Source organism: Parambassis ranga, chromosome 10 (genome assembly GCF_900634625.1).
Source record: "Parambassis ranga chromosome 10, fParRan2.1, whole genome shotgun sequence".
NCBI lineage: Eukaryota > Metazoa > Chordata > Actinopteri > Ambassidae > Parambassis > Parambassis ranga.
The window spans coordinates 6616537-6634062 of NC_041031.1; the positions used below are offsets into that span (position 1 = coordinate 6616537).

The following is a 17526-nucleotide window of genomic DNA, read 5'->3' on the forward strand; positions in this document are numbered from 1 at the left end:
AATCCTCTGGATTATCACTTGCTGTTATTATTTCCCACAGAAAGCCCCACCTTCCTTCAGCCGATGATCCCACAGCACGGCGCTCTGCGTTTTAAAGATTCCAAAATGATATTTGCACAACTCAGAAACTGATGATGATGTTACAGGATGATGACAGAATCACAGCAGGGAGTCGAAAATGGTGCGTTTGCATCAGCCTATAGTCTCTTTAGCTCAGCTTTATGATCCAATCCAATGGCATATGCTTCGTACATTGTTGGAATGATCATAAAAATGAGTTCCTGTCTCAGACAATTCATTCAAAGTCCAGGTCCCACCTCAGGCTTTCCAAGTCGCTGACATTGCATTTGCACTGACATGAGTAACCTGAACTCAAGGTTGGCAAATGGTTCGGTTTTGTCACTTGTAAGCTGGAGGTTCATCCCTTCACAACTGTCTAACTCCATACTTTGGAGCGAATGCACATGTTTTTATGATTAACATGCATGTGTTTGAAATCAATGATGTTTAGTGGTTTCCCTTTCTTTTGCTCTTCATTGTCACGCAAACATTAGAAACAGCTATCGACGTGATTTAAAATACTAGCATCTTGATAGAATAGTGTGGGGGTGTCGGAAAATCAACGCGTCAATCTGAGAAATGAATCTGTAACATCTGATGCTTTTAGGGTTTGGATATTAGTGGAAAACAATTTACAATCCAATATTATTAATCAGCCTAAATGATCTCAATGAATGCTTACCTAAACCTTTAGTGACAGGCAGTTAAGAGAGATGTTGAGCAGTGATGGAAACCTGTCAGCAGAGCTGTCATCAGGTCAGCCGTGGAGTGATTATAAGCTCAAGAAAAACAAGCAAAACAGACAGACAGCTGAATGCAACGCATGTAGACTAAAGCCAGTGTGTTGTGTTGGAAATGCCTCAAACGTGTTTATAGATTTAAAAAGACATCAGTGGAAAGAGTGAATCCAGTCAAGTCTGTTCTGTTTGATAATCAGATGGTTTTAAACTGTCATGGTGATGAAAAGATATTCCAGATCTGTTCTTTTCAAGTGATTTGCCCATGTGACTCCTCTATGTGTGTGTGAGGCCAATCATATTCACCCAGAAGTCAATCATCTTTGTGATGAATTCAGTCTGCAGAATGAAGTTATAAAATATGACAGAGAGGCTACACGCCTGCAAAAACAGCAGCTCTCCCAGAGAGCTTCTCTAACTGTTTCAGATCTCACATGGTGAGCATTAACACATGTTGCAAAACCGAGCCTGTCGCCCCTGAAGGCAAAACAAGCTTTATTCCTAACCTTTCCCAAAAACTAATCAGCGCTAAGGCCAAATAACTTAAGGGGTGACAGAGGACAGATGAAAGAATTAAAGCCATATCAGGGGTCCATAGCCTGTTTAGATTTAACTGAATTTAGCTGGGACTTTCCTTGCTTCCTGTATAGTTTTCTCTAAGGTATGCTCTTAGTGCCGCCACAGAATCTCATCTCGGAGATAGCTCTGTTTTCGCAGAAACAAACATCTTTTTGTTCAAATGGAGGAAGGAGCTGATCATGTGCTTAATATTATCTGTTTATGAAGTGGTAATACAGTGGCCTTCTATGTTCTAATCAGCAGGGATGGCCTCAGCGCTCTGGCATCTTAGAGTTGTTTTATATTTCTAATTAACCTGGAAGCTTAATGTTTATTAGGTAAAGCAGACACTAATCCTGTTTGATACAGCAGGTCTGTAGTAAAAATCTTATCTTTTGAGATACTTTAGAGATGCATAGGTTCAACTTGATGATCACTTCTATGCTAATATATTAAACATTGATGCTACAAAATAACAGAAACAAAAAGGCATAATAATCACATCAATCTGAAGAGTAGCCCTCACTAAAGATGGATGTGTTGTATGAAATAAAAGTATAGTTTGATTTGAGTGGACATGCCCTCAGACTCTTATCTTAGTAGAGTAAATATGTTAATATACGCCTTGAACCTTATATCTTCAGCACAAAAGACACAGTTGCTCAGGATGAATACTGCGAAAGAAATGGAGACATATATTAGTGTGGACATGCAGACAATAATCAGTGCTTACAATATGTGTGCTGCTGTGACACCTGGTGGTTATACAGTGCAACTCTGTGAGGATGATCAGACAGACCAGACATTTTTTTTTAACATTTATTGATACTTATAACATGAAAATTGTTGCACACAACAAAATCACAACAGCATATGTTCATATGCTTCAAAGAATAGTTGAACATTTTTGGGGCGGTTAGCCTGGAAACACCACACACAGGTGGGGTACCCCCGACTACTGTGGCTGTTTCTGTTTCCAGTCTTTGTGTTCGGCTAAGCTATCCAGCTGTTGGCTGCAGTATCAGTGCTGTCACTCTTGGTAAATTTGGTCAAACTATACTTTTAAAAGCTACACTCCCAAGCTACATCCCAATATTTACTATAAGTATGTATCTTTAAATTGTCAAGTAAAACCATCAATGTTATTTACAAACGACGTAACAGTTCGTACTGTCTATTTACTAGAATTAATAAAAGAAGGGAAGAGTTATAAAAGCTGTTTAACTAATAAGAAAATGTACAAAGTCTTCACAAAACAATGATAATGATAAATAACAACAAAGAAAAAAATACAAATGCACATTTAAAGGTACAATATGCAATACATCTATTTTAATACAAATATAAAACACTAAAAAAGATCTAAAAAAACAAAAATAACAGCTGTGCCATTATACCCCAGACCTCTATGTTACAGAGATTAAAGTTAGCATGCTAACCAGATAAGCGTGGCCTGTATCCCACTTTGTACCACCAGGTGGTCTACTGAGCCAATGCAGCATGCTGTCCCAAAGCGAAGAAGTGTTTATGTATATACCAACAAGCTGTATGATGATCTGCTGCTACATGATCGTCCAATGCGTTCCTGTCCATGTTGGCAGGCCGGGTGAGCGGCCCTCCTTTTGCAGAACTGACTTTAACTGCATGTACGTGTTTGTTGAGTTATTATCATTAATGTGTGATGCAGATGACTGAGTGTGTTTCTTTCTGTGTGAGCTGAGACACAGCTAGAGAAGCAAGCCGGCACAGTGAGACACTCACTGTTAATGCTTTGAACCATCTTATGTCCTAATGTTTCCTCTATGCATTGAATTAAACTACATTAGACCACGCATCTTTGTTTTCTGGACTCACATAAGTGCTCCTTACTCGTCTGTTGTGTCTGATTATAGCAGAACACATATAGAAACTATATTGTACCATTAGCCATTCAGCCCCCTAGGATGCATAAAATAAGACATTCCTCTTAAAACGTCATCTAAAATGCATACTTACTGATTTACACATTTGTACTCAATTTTAAAACACAATAGCACACTTTTTCTATTAGGTAATGCAGAACTTTATGTTGACTTAAATATTGAACAATGCGCTCTCAAGAACAATAAATATCAGTTTCTCCTGAGACTTGTTTCTGAAATGTTCTAATACTTACGAGTTAACCAGTAACATTAATTTAAACTTCCTTTTTTTCCTGCCTCCCATCTTACACTAGGCTGTCACTAGGCCTTCAGCTGTTGGTTCTCCCTGGACTGTGACCCTCTATTGGGCTGCAGCCGGGCCGTGCGCCGCGCGCTGTTGCCGGACACTGACTTGCGCAGGGAGGACAGGCGGCTGCGGAAACCTTCTCCAGAGAAAAAGTAAAGCAGCGGATCAAAGCATGAATTGGCTGCAGCGAGGCAGAGTGTCACCACCACAGACTTCTGCATGGCCACCCTCTCTGAGCAGGCGGTGTCCTTGCGGGACAGGAAGGACAGGTGGACACTACGCTGCACATGGTAGGGCATGAAGCTGATCAGGAAGGTCAGCAGGACAATGACGATCATACGGATGGCTTTGCTACCTGTGTCCTGCTGACGCCTGGTGGAACTGTTGCGCGACACTAAGGTGCGGACTATGCCAGCATAACAGAGCAGGATGACCAAGAAGGGCAGGGCAAAGCCCAGCACCAGAGATAAATAGTTGAGTGTGACCAGTTTTTGCACAGCTCCACCCTTTGGAGGCTCAAAGCATTTGGTTTTATTTGTCAATGGGTCAAAGTGCTGACCGGTCATCAAGAAGGGGGAGGACGAAATACAGATAAACACCCAGATGCCCCCACACACAATGCGTGCACGGTTCTCTGTCACCAGCTGCAGGTTCTTAACTGGGAACACAATGGCCAAGAAGCGTGTGATGGACATGGCAGCCATGAAGTAGATACTGCAGTAGAGGTTTACATAAAGGGCGTAGGAGCTGATTCGACAGAGGAAATCCCCCTGGTTCCACTGGCCCTTGTTTACATAGTAGAGAACTCTCAGTGGCAGTGTCATAACACACAGAATATCAGACACAGCCAAGTTCAACATGTAGACATGAAAGGGGGAGCTCTGGCGGTACGTTTTAATGAGCACCACCAGGGCGAGGCCATTCCCCACCAGGCCCAACACCGTGATGAGGGAGTAGGCTGTGGAGTACACCTGGTTGCGGAAGTCATCGATGGACGGACACTCAGTAGAGTTCCACTCTGTCTGATTCACTGGCTCCATTTGCGACCACATATGCAGCTGCTGAGACAGACAGACAGACGTTGCATGATAGTGTGTGCATAAACAGGAAAAATAACCTGTGGTCGGGTGAACCCCCCCCTACAATATGTACACGCAGAAAAAAGGATGGCACGCTGCAGACTGTAATGAATAAACTGAGGCAGATTGGCTGCTACTGTGCAGCCTGGAGGAAACATGATGTGTAGATAAGCATTTCTGACCTTATCCTGTCACATGACAAACGCTCTGTTTGAGTATAGTTTCTATTACACAGACAGAAAACTCTGAGTTGACTCTAGACACTTTGTTTTGTTATTAAGTCTAATGCACCGAAGCATCGGATGACAATGTTTACCATCTGCACATCAGGTGATGAATGCATAGAGAACTTTAATACTTCGTATATTGACTGAACATTTCATCTAAAAATAAAAGAAGTTGAACTAATAATATATTATTAGTTACATGCATTTCTATTACACACATATGCATGCACCTTGCAGTAATCATGTTTGTGCAGCTCTAAAGCGTACTTAATTGCACAATTAAACATTCATACATGTTTCAACATCAATCAATCAAAAATCATTCATTTTTTACTGACGGACTATTCCTGTTCCTCTTTAGACTGAGAGTCATACATGAACACTTCAAGTGCCTTAAAAACCACAGACTTACATAATGCCATTCAGGCATGCTCTGAATGGTAACACAAGTTGTACTGTAATCTTCACTGAGTCTCTCCCCGTATTAAAATATAAGAAAAGACAAACTTTTTTTCTGTGGCGATAATCTGACTTTTATAAGTGTACCTTACCGTCAAATTCATGTCTGGTGCCAAAACAGAGCAGCCGGTGTGCAGATCGTGTGTCCTGCTGAAGCGCACAACAGCAACACGCTTTCAGAGTGTCTCTCCTCTGCCTCTCTGCGTCATCTGCCAGATGCAGCAGCAGCAGCAGCAGTAGTAGTAGTAGTAGTAGCAGGGTGATGCTGCCTGTTCAGACACTCGGTTGTGTGTGTGGCGTAGGATTGGTCTATCCCTTTTGATGTGTAGCACCACAGCATCAGCCCCTCTGACATCACCCCTCTGCAGCCCCACATTTACTGTAAATGAAAGAAAGAAAACGAGTGGTGCACCATTAACACACCGGCCTGAGTTGTGACTCCTCTTCCCTGGTAATCATCACATGTTTCTTTCTAAGGTGTTTCTAGTCTGACCTGTTCTGCTCTAATTATATTTAATCCGATCATTAACATAGTGTGCAGAATAACTCTGTGATGCTACACTGCTTTAATAAGTGTTTACACAAATTGAAACTTGTTCATCCTGCAGAGCCACAGTGTCTATTCATTCTTACTGAACAGGTCATTTACACATACCATCACAACTGTTTAAAAAAGTCTGCAGAATGTGTACCTTAAAGAACACACAGACTTCAATGTAGTTAACCAGGGACTTAAGTGAAACAGACAAATAATTGATGCTGAAGAGGCCCACAGACATGGAGACCACGGATAACTAATACTGACTACTCCAAAAGGAGCGGTGGACTGAAGGGGGGAAATAGAAGAAGTGCCTGGGTGAGGAGGGAGGCCATTTGATAGCAAAATTTCATTAAACAAAAATGCCAAAATTGCCTGTTTGGACCTGCCAGCTGTGGGCTTCCAGACCATAGGGGCTCAAGTTAAGGCTCTGAGTATGATTTATCGTCTTGTTAACTCATTTGTTGAGTGTTCTGTACAAAACAAGCAGTGATAGATCAGATGACGGTGAAGGGTAAAGTGAAATAAAACATATGAAGATAGGGATCAACCAAAGCTACCCCCCCCCCCTTTTTTTCCTGCAAAATGTCCTCAGCTTGTTGCTAATGAGTGTGGTTTACAGTTAGTTAATGGAGTGCGGATACTGCAGTGGAAATGGACAAACTCATTTTCACGGCTGAAAGCCCTGTTTGGTGGAAGAGGAGGGTAATTTATTCGTAACTCATTTAGTGTTTGGGCACCAGCAAAGACAAGCATTCATCCACACTGAGGAGTCATCTGTATTATGCACTTCATGTGAATTAAGGGCAATGCAATAAATAATTGCTCTGCAAAGTGTTGACTCTTTTGAGAGTGGTTCAAAGTGCATTAATGTTTTCTGACTAAACTCATTTCATGTTTTCTCTGAACTGACCGTAGTGACCATAACTGACCACAATGCTTTTACTTCTACAGACACACGTTTGTATTGATTACTCAGTGACTGATGTTCAATTCTTGGCAACTACTCATTACACCAGACATATCAAAGAGGCCACATCTATCAGCAAGGCTGCTCAGAACATCAAACCCATCCCACATAAGAAGCAAATGCATAGGGGAAAAAAATCGTTCCCATCTACATAACAAATGAAGGTTAGTGTGTGTGTGTGTGTAGTTTCATGAGCTGCTGTTGTGGTTCCTTTGTGAATCATAATTGCAATGCAAAATCTAATAATGTGGGTGGGAAGACATGATGCTTAAAATCCAAAAGTGCATCCCACAAGTTTTTATTTGTGAGTACTTTAACCTTTATAAAACAGTATAATAATAATAATAATAATAATGTTATTTATATATCACTTTTAAAAACTCAAGTGCTCCACAATAAAAACTCACAACCATATTATTATTCTTGTTTTCTTTGTTTGGAAAAGTTGTCGAGTAGGATTTTAGTCAGATGCAAGAATTGTCTCTGTGCCACACCTGTATGGATTGTATTAGTTACTTTGCAAACATTGTCAGGAGATGTGGGTTGGACGCCTGTGAGGGATCGTGCAGCTCTTACTACAGTAAAGACTTGCTCAGCTGTGAGGTGGAGGGAGCTGCATATGCTAAGGTGTGTGTCTCATCTTCACCCGAAAGTGTGTGCAGGATTTGTTTCTGTGAAAACAACAAGAACTTTTCTGTCTTTGTGATGACGTCACAACCTTGACCTCTACTTTTTTTCCTGTTACCATGGTGACAAATCCTTCCCATAAGGTTTAAAACACAGGTTTTCATGAAAGCCTTCAGTTTTATTATTCAAAGGAGAACATGCAGAACAACATCTTGTTATGTTTATTTGTGATGGTGTGAAAACATGTACAGGGAGCAGCCTTAAAGGGAAATCTCTAGAGCATCAGAAACTTTTGGATGGTGCTGACCAAACTTTTATGCAATCGTTCTGGTATGAGCCACTTTTGTTTACTCAATACAGACACCATGCATATTTGACCCAGCAGCTCATCAGCATTAGCGGTGGTTTCAGTCCTTTCATGGGCGTGAGAACAGCTGCCTCTCTTTGTCCTGAGCAAATAAATATTAGTTACTACAGTGCGATTTTAATGTTTCCCTCTCCTCCTCACTTAAATAAAAGTACGGTAGCTACATTATGATGAAATAGACACATTTGTGGAGTTAAAATCCTGACTGGTCCTCAGAAACTCGAATCTGTTACATAACACAACAGAAGGACAACTTTTAATTCAATTGTATTTCATTGGTATCCTGCAGACCAGGATGTTTATGTAGGTCACTTAATGAGTCACTCATCTCAGCAGTCTGCCGGAGTGTTTCTCAAAGTAGGGCTCAGCGATCAGACCCAGAGAAACAAACAACATTTGAAGCTTTTGTGGTTTCCTCTGCTGACACTAAAGTGATTGAGCTGATGTACAGAAATGACAAGAATACATGAAAGAATAACACTGTCGTGCGATAGCATCACACAAAAATGCACACACAGATAAATCAAGGAAATGAGACACTTTCTCTCATTATCTGATGATAAACACATAACAGCGTTCCGGTAATGTTTACGTAGTTTAAGCTACAGAAGAGTGACTGCTTCCAATCTTTTGAATGGTACTGATTTATACAAGCTAGCTGTGAGCTGTGTCATTTCAGGCGTTGTGGGCTTGTTTAAATTTTACACTGAACTTTAGCTCACCATCTGTAAATATTTCCTCTTGTTGCATAGTTCCACCTGTGCCACCTGTTTGTGATTTTGGTCTGACATGAGTGTTTGTATTTCCTGCATTGCATGGTAATTAAAATCAAAAGGCATGATCATTTTTTTAAACTACAATTAGGTGGCATACGCATGTACATTAATAACATGCATGTACACAATTGTAACACAAATAAACAGAGAAAGCAGTTTCACCATCGTGTTTAGCCGCTGCTTTGTTAGGCTTGTAACAGCTGGTCTTTAAAGCAGGGTACGTCACACTTAATCAGTGTTACAGCATGGAATTGTCACACAGCATTCAGCTTTTGGGAGTGACAAGCCTGTCACTCTAGTTTTTGATTCATGCAGGCATGCATGAACATAAGATCTGGACGTTTGCCAAATACAAGAAGCCTCATGATTCAAAGGAAATAGGGCAAGACTAAGTGTGTCACATTTCCTCCTTCTCTCCTGAATCTGTGCAATTTACCAATCACAGGTGTAGGGAGATTAAAACACACAAATCGTTACTTTTCTTCTCGATGTTGATGTTTCAGAACACTTATGGCTTGAAACATTGTCGATGTTTTTATAACATCTTCTGTGAACATATTCAACATTTTTTTCCTGTTAGTTTGGCAAATGTCTGCATATCAGAACGACTACACACAAACACTCTTGTCTTGTATGAGACACACACACACACACACCTGGCGTGTTATTTACTTCACTACTGCCAAGTGCTTGCTTAAGGGGAAATGACTGGATTTCTCTCTCTGGTAAATGAGATTACAACGTGTTGATGTAATCTAAAATGTCAAGAGTTGATTTATGTAATGATCTGACTATATAAATAGCTCAACAATATTTGTAAAGTAAAAGTAAAATGGAACAAAAAACACACTAAATAATTCTGCTTCCTTATCTTTTATCCATTCCATATAAAGTGTGTGTGTGTGTGTGTGTGTGTGTGTGTGTGTGTGTGTGTGTGTGTGTGTGTGTGTGTAGTAAAAGTGTAGTCTGAATGAGTAAGGTGATTAGTCACTGAAGAAGAGGGTTTTTTTAAGGTTAGCTTTAATGATCACACCCATGCATCAGTTGGATACGGCTGTGTGTGTCAGGGGTTGTGAGATGGCGGACACAAGCGCAGACTTAGCCGGAGGTGAAAACAAACTCAGTTCCTTTAATATAGGCCAGGGTTCGGTACACAGGTGATCAGTCAACGTGGCAGAGGTATCCAAAAGGCAAAGGCAAAAAAGCAGTAGTCAAATCCAAACCAAGTCACACACAAGAGAATCCAAAACTTACTCGAAAACACGTAGGGAAAAAACACAAGAATCCAAAACTTACTCGAGAACACGTAGGGAAAAATCACAAGAGCAGAAAGGCTACTTGGACGGCTGTGTCGCATGGAAGACTCACAAGACGAACTGGCACCAAGGGGCAGGAAACACACAGGCTTTATACACAGGAGGGCGGGAAGACAATTGGACACAGGTGAAGCACATTAGGGCGGAGCAGGTAATCACAGGAGGGGGAAGGGAGCACACATGAGGAAGGGGAAGTAAACAGAACTGAAACACAAGGGGAAGATCGAGTTTCAAAATAAAACAGGAAGTGACTAGTAAAACTAGAAATAATACAAACAGAAAATGAACTACAAAATAAAAGACCTGGCTGAAACCATGACAGTACCCCCCCCTCAAGGAACGGCTCCCAGACGTTCCACTAGAAACCACCAGTCTGAACAAAAATACAGGGAGCAAAAAAAAAAAAAAAAAAAAAAAAAAAAAAAAAAAAAAAAATCAGTCTAATAAGAGTCCAGAAAACAAAAACTCAGAAAACTGGGTAGAGACCCAGCGTGACGAAGTCTGGGGGGGCTCAGAGAGCAAGGCCAGAGGCTGAGAAGGCCGAGATTTCCCAGGGTCGAGAGAAACTGCAGGGGAACACCAGAGACGAGGTTGCAGACCCTCCAGGGTCTGGGCGGAAGAACAACAGAGATAGAGACACGGCCCCTCCAGGGTCCGGGCGGAAAAACAACAGAGACAGAGACGCGGACCCACCAGGGTCCAGGCGGAAGACCACCAGCGATGGAGACGCGGACCCTCCAGGGTCCGGGCGGAAGACCACCAGCGAGGACGAGACGACGGACCCTCCTGGGTCCGGGCGGAAAAACAACAGAGACAGAGACGCGGACCCACCAGGGTCCGGGCGGAAGACCACCAGCGATGGAGACGCGGACCCTCCAGGGTCCGGGCGGAAGACCACCAGCGAGGACGAGACGACGGACCCTCCTGGGTCCGGGCTGAAAACCAGCGAGGAAGGCGAGACGACGGACCCTCCTGGGTCCGGGCTGAAGATCAGCGAGGAGGACGAGACGACGGACCCTCCTGGGTCCGGGCTGAAGACCAGCGAGGAAGGCGAGACGACGGACCCTCCTGGGTCCGGGCAGAAGACCAGCGAGGAAGGCGAGACGGACCCTCCTGGGTCCGGGCAGAAGACCAGCGAGGAAGGCGAGACGGACCCTCCTGGGTCCGGGCAGAAGACCGGCGAAGACGATGGGGCTGACCCACCAGGTCCAGGGCAGACGGTCAGCGGAGACGAGGAGGCCGACCCACCAGACGAGGAGGCTGACCCTCCAGGGTCAGGGCAGAAGGTTGGCGGAGACGAGGCTGTGGACCCTCCCGGGTCCGGGCAGAAGGTCAGCGGAGACGATGAGGCTGACCCACCAGGGTCAGGGCAGAAGGTCGGCGGAGACGATGAGGCTGACCCACCAGGGTCAGGGCAGAAGGTCGGCGGAGACGAGGCTGCGGACCCTCCAGGGTCCGGGCAGAACGCCGGCGAGGACGAGACAGAAGACCCTCCAGGGTCCAGACTGGAAACCGGCGCTAGAGCAGAAGACCCTCCAGGGTCCAGACTGGAAGCCAGAGCCGAAGACGAGGCAGAAGACCCTCCCGGGTCCAGACTGGAAGCCAGAACCGAAGACGAGGCAGAAGACCCTCCAGGGTCCAGACTGGAAGCCAGAGCCGAAGACGAGGCAGAAGACCCTCCAGGGTCCGGACAGGAAGCCAGAGCCGAAGACGAGGCAGAAGACCCTCCAGGGTCCGGACAGGAAGCCAGAGCCGAAGACGAGGCAGAAGACCCTCCAGGGTCCAGACTGGAAGCCAGAACCGAAGACGAGGCAGAAGACCCTCCAGGGTCCAGACTGGAAGCCAGAGCCGAAGACGAGGCAAAAGACCCTCCAGGGTCCAGACTGGAAGCCAGAGCCGAAGACGAGGCAAAAGACCCTCCAGGGTCCAGACTGGAAGCCAGAGCAGGGGACCCTCCAGGGTCCAGACTGGAAGCCAGAGCGGGTCCCCTGCTCTTTCCTGGGTCCCGACAGGAAACCAGAGCAGGGGACCCTCCGGGGTCCGGACAGGAAACCAGAGCAGGGGACCCTCCGGGGTCCGGACAGGAAACCAGAGCCGAGGACCCTCCGGGGTCCGGACAGGAAACCAGAACTGAGGGAGGACCACCGGCGTCAGGGCTGGAGACCAGAGGCGAGGGACCACCGGCGTCGGAACTGAAGACCAGAGGCGAAGGACCACCGGCGTCGGGACTGAAGACCAGAGGCGAAGGACCACCGGCGTCGGGACTGGGGCTCGGGAGCGATGGACCACCGGGGTCGGAACAGGGGCTCGGGAGCGGTGGACCACCGGGGTCGGAGCAGGGGCTCGGGAGCGGTGGACCACCGGGGTCGGGACAGGAAGCTGGGGACGGAACCCCACCAGGACTAGGACAGGAAGCTGGGGACGGAACCCCATGAGGAGTGGAACTCGGGGACGGAACCCCACTAGGACTAGGATAGGAGACTGGGGACGGAACCCCACCAGGATCAGGACTGGGACCCGGAGCTGAGGGTTCATCAGGGCCTGGGCTGGAACCCAGGGTGGAAGACCCTCTAGAGTTCAGAAAGGACACTCCTACAGTCAGTGTCAATGCTGCAAATGTTCCAAGGTATAAAAAATCCACAAGCTCGGCGGATAAATCCTTGGAGGTGGCACCGAAACACCCACCCTCGGGTGGTGCAGGAGAAGACGACGTCTGGAGTCCGCCCTCTGACGGAGCGGGAAGGAGCGACGTCGTCTGGAGCCCTGCTGGCTCCGACGGAGCAGGGAGGAGCGACGTCGTCTGGAGTCCGCCTCCTGGCGGAACCGGAAGTGGCGACGTCGCCAGGGGCCCGCCTCCGGGCGGAACCGGAAGTGGCGACGTCGCCGGGGGCCCGCCTCCGGGCGGAACCGGAAGTGGCGCCGTCGTCTGGAGCCCGCCCTCTGGCCGAGACGGGAGGAGCGACGCCGTCTGGAGCCCGCCTCCGTGCGGAACCGGAAGTGGCGACGTCGTCGGGTGCCCGCCTCCGGGCGGAACCGGAAGTGGCGACGTCATCGGGAGCCCGCCCTCTGTCCGAGACGGGAGGAGCGGCGCCATCTGGAGCCCGCCCTCTGGCCGAGACGGGAGGAGCGGCGCCGTCTGGAGCCCGCTTGGAGCCCGAAGTGGTGACGTCAACGGGTGCCCGCCTCCGGGCGGAACCGGAAGTGGTGACGTCATCGGGAGCCCGCCTCCGGGCGGAACCGGAAGTGGTGACGTCATCGGGAGCCCGCCTCCGGGCGGAACCGGAAGTGGTGACGTCATCGGGAGCCCGCCCTCAGGCGGCACTGGGGAGAACGGCGTCAACTGGAGACTGGGAAACCAGGAGGGCAGAAAGGAGGCCACAGGAGCAGTGAACTCCTCCATTTCCTGGAACGCCCCGATGTAATGGACGTGGAGCCAAGGCTCTGCGTTCAGCGCTTGGTCCATGCCAGCTTTCAGTAGCTCTTTCCAGTTCCATAATTTTCCCAGTTGCTGAAGCAGGACAACCCTGCGGTTAACCATCCGCCACATCTCCTTCTCCTCTGTAGGCGGTGAGGTCAGGTTGTCCAACAGATTTAACTCGGCTTGAACAGTTTCCCTAAGCCGGTAAACCTGGCTCCAGAGGCGCACCATTTTAAAAGGTGCCCACTGAAGATTTCGGCTTTTAACAGCCGCTCCGACATCTTGCATGTCTGCTGCGTCCTCTTATGGCCAGTTCGTAATGTCAGGGGTTGTGAGATGGCGGACACAAACGCAGACTTAGCCGGAGGTGAAAACAAACTCAGTTCCTTTAATATAGGCCAGGGTTCGGTACACAGGTGATCAGTCAACGTGGCAGAGGTATCCAAAAGGCAAAGGCAAAAAAGCAGTAGTCAAATCCAAACCAAGTCACACACAAGAGAATCCAAAACTTACTCGAAAACACGTAGGGAAAAAACACAAGAATCCAAAACTTACTCGAGAACACGTAGGGAAAAATCACAAGAGCAGAAAGGCTACTTGGACGGCTGTGTCGCATGGAAGACTCACAAGACGAACTGGCACCAAGGGGCAGGAAACACACAGGCTTTATACACAGGAGGGCGGGAAGACAATTGGACACAGGTGAAGCACATTAGGGCGGAGCAGGTAATCACAGGAGGGGGAAGGGAGCACACATGAGGAAGGGGAAGTAAATAGAACTGAAACACAAGGGGAAGATCGAGTTTCAAAATAAAACAGGAAGTGACTAGTAAAACTAGAAATAATACAAACAGAAAATGAACTACAAAATAAAAGACCTGGCTGAAACCATGACAGTGTGTGTTTGTGTGTGTTGACTCCACCCTTCCTGATACTGACAGCACATGCCGGTTGTTGGACTTGAGTTGACTCAAACACATGAATCAACCAATAGGCCGTAAACAACATCATACTGTCTGGATTGATATTGTTATTGATTTGTCCTGAAAGATTCCTCAGTAGCGGCTGCTTTTACCAAGTTGATAATTCATTTTTATGGAAAACTCACTTTATGGCTCTGTGCTGCCTGGGAAAACATTTCTAAACACTGTAAACTAATGTCAGTCATGTATGGAAACCCCTCGGGCACAGACTCACCCACCATCATGAGTCAGCAACAGTCTAGCTTTACCAAGGCATGTGTGAACAAAGCCAGCTGAGCTGGGGCAAACGGATGGAGGGAATAAAGAAGGGACTCCTCGCACACACACACATTGTAGTGTTGGCCACAAAACAGCCAGGCAGAGATGAGGGGCTGAGATCGGAAAGGAAACAAAAGAAGCTTATAACCCACATTCAGGCAAGACAGGACAATGATCTTCAATGTCAACTTCCTGCTTTTACTCAGGTAAGTTCCATAGACCCTTCCATAGATCTGTTTAGAGGCAGACAAATGTTGATAAGAATCAGCCGAAAGGGAAAGTTCTGGCTGTGAGGAATGACATCAGTATCAGAAGTCAGTGTTTGAATCGAACATCCTCATATGAGGACTTCCAACTTATTCATCCTGTCCTCTATGAAATATTCTGACTTTGTTTGGTGACGAAAAGGTTCTAAATTTAAAAATAAGAAAAACAACTTTTTAATAGTGATGCCTGTGGCCTTTAAATGAACTGCAGTCAGCATCATTTCTTACAAATGAATAAAAAAATTGATTGGGGGTGTTCTAAGGAACAGGAAATCTCTAGACTTTTTATTAAAACAACAAAGATGGATTATATGTTAGACAGGAAATAATCTGAGTTAGTGCAGGACCTAAACACTGAGCAATAAGCAAGCTTTAAATGAACAAGTACTGATTGATTACTGACAAAAAGGACACACATGAACTAAAAACTAAATCCAAAGAAAAACATCAAAACAAATAATCAAATAATCCTGAAAGACCAAGAGGATTAGTTGGTAAAATGAACGACGATAGTGTGTGTGTGTGTGTGTTGGAGCAAAGTCAATATTTAATCTGTCAATATGATGTATCACACTGAGCTAACAAGTGTTGAACTCTTTGCAGGCCACATGGAGTTGTAACGTCTGTCTGGGAGATGAGCTCCCGGTGCTGGCCGGGGTCCGTCACTGACGGAGTGTTCTCGGCCTCCAAAGGATGGCTGCGCCGCTTTTTACTGCTAAAGCTGGTGACCGTGCTGCTGTTCCCCCATGGAGCAGGCCTCCCCCTGCTGGTGGGCTGTATTTTCAGTCTGTGGGCTCTACTGGTACTCCACTCCCCTCACGTCTCCACCAAGCCCTCCACTGTTCTCCTAGGCCAGCTGGCTCTCACTGACAGTCTTGTACTGCTTCAGTGGGGGCTTCGGATGGGATCGATGTTGGGTAGATGGATGGAGGAGGCTCGCTGTGAGGCCGAGATGAGCCTCATGAAGGAGGGAGCATCAGAGGCAATAAATGTGCTCTGTCAGCAGCTGCTTGATGCTCACCACCTGGCCTCTCTGCTCCTGCTGGGTCTGCTGGGACTGGAGGCCACGCTGGTGTCGCACTGGCCTCTGCAGACTCGCAGGTTCAGAACCTCACAATGTGCGCACCTCAGCTGCATTCTGGTGTGGATGCTTGTGCTGCTTGAACTTGTGTTATTGTTGCACTCTAAATTTTTGCAGGACTTTAGACCTCAGTTTTACCCCTCATCAACGCCAGACTCCCCCTCCTCTCTGGGCCTGGTGCCTCGGCCCTCCCTGCCTGCTTTCTCCATTTGCCTGAGGAAAACGTTATGGCTGATGAACTCATGGCTGCACTATGCCATCTTCAATAGTAAACCACAGAGGGCAAAGAGCACATTTCATTAGCTTATATGTAAATGAACAGGAAAGTCCTCCAAATGTTACTTAATCATGTTATTTATAAATAAAACTATATTTATGTGGGCCCCAAAGTGTGACTGTAGCTGAACTGAATGGACCATTGAAAGCACTGAATAGAGAACTTTTTTTTTTATTCTTGCACACACTTTGCTTCTCTGACCATCCAAGGACATGTACTGATACTTTCGGTTTAATGAGTGTGTTGCAGCAGGCTTGTTGATGTTACACGTGCCATGTTCACCCGAAGTCTTCCCCATGCAGGAAGCATTTGAAGCTGATCTCTCAGTTTAGCAGTGAGAGATGAGGATCTTTGTGTAAGAGTAAACATGCTCTCATCCTGCAGCCTCTCTACTATTTAAACTGGCAGAAAGCCTGGAAGCTATAAAAAAAAATGCAACGGTGAAATGACCAAAATGTTAAAGAGCCTGTCTCTACTACAGATGTCCGTGCATTCATGTTTCTGCAGATTATTATTTGTACAGCAGTGAAGTAGCAATATATGTTTTTCTAATGAATGGAAATGGCTCTAACGTAATTACTTTAATGTCTTCGATCCACCCAGTTACTCAGCTTGCTTCTATATGGATGGACAAACACATACACGCCCACAGAGACTGGAAAAGCATTTGTAGTTGTATCAGTCAAACCAGGTCAAGCTGATAAGACGAAATGGCACAAACACTCCACATCTGTACGATTATCACCGAGGTCAGTGGGGTCAAAGAGGATGTTCATCCTGTGAACACCGAGGGAATCTGTGTCAGAAACACATCACACGATGCAGTCAGTGCTGAGAACAGATACACAAAGAGATAACATCAACCTCACAAACTGCACATGAAGATGTTTAGGAGGTGAGCCACAGTGAGGTGAGCCGTGCAGTTTACCTGCGTGTGCCGTTACTAAAGCTTTCCTTCCTGCAGTGTGAGGTGTGTCCAGCAGAAGGAAGCACAGAGCAGCTGACGAGCTCTCGACAAAAGGCTGAAAAGAACCGAGGATCTCTGCTTCTACACTAAGGCAATTAGTAGGACTGCTTCAGTTCAAGAGTTCCTGGAACTAATTAATTAATGCTGAAAACCCAGAAACAACAGAAGAAAGAGCTGTGAGGAACACTGGCGAACACTTTCTTCCCATCATGCTCTCTGATTGGCAAAAGTAGCTCTGCACTCACTACACACGACTGTCACTCACAAGTGAACAGTGTGGAGGTCAGAAAATAAAAAATAACAGTAGGTACAGTTTATGTATTTAAAGCAGCACAGTTTAATGATAAGTAAAAA

The 17526-nt window shown here is 46.1% G+C and overlaps 1 protein-coding gene across 2 annotated transcripts; it reads right to left on the minus strand.

Annotated features, from left to right (window-relative positions):
- Positions 1 to 2269: 2269 nt before the first annotated feature.
- On the minus strand, positions 2270 to 5676 carry cysltr1 (cysteinyl leukotriene receptor 1). Of its 2 annotated transcripts, none has more exons than XM_028417084.1 (2): positions 5421 to 5676; positions 2270 to 4621 (listed from the first exon to the last, which is right to left on the minus strand). In XM_028417084.1, the coding sequence occupies exons 1-2, from the start codon at positions 5430 to 5432 to the stop codon at positions 3578 to 3580; spliced, it is 1056 nt and encodes a 351-aa protein (XP_028272885.1). In that variant the 5' UTR covers positions 5433 to 5676; the 3' UTR covers positions 2270 to 3577. The 2 variants fall into 2 exon arrangements, with proteins under 2 accessions (XP_028272885.1, XP_028272884.1); XM_028417083.1 differs by having other exon boundaries at positions 2270 to 4624.
- Positions 5677 to 17526: the final 11850 nt, after the last annotated feature.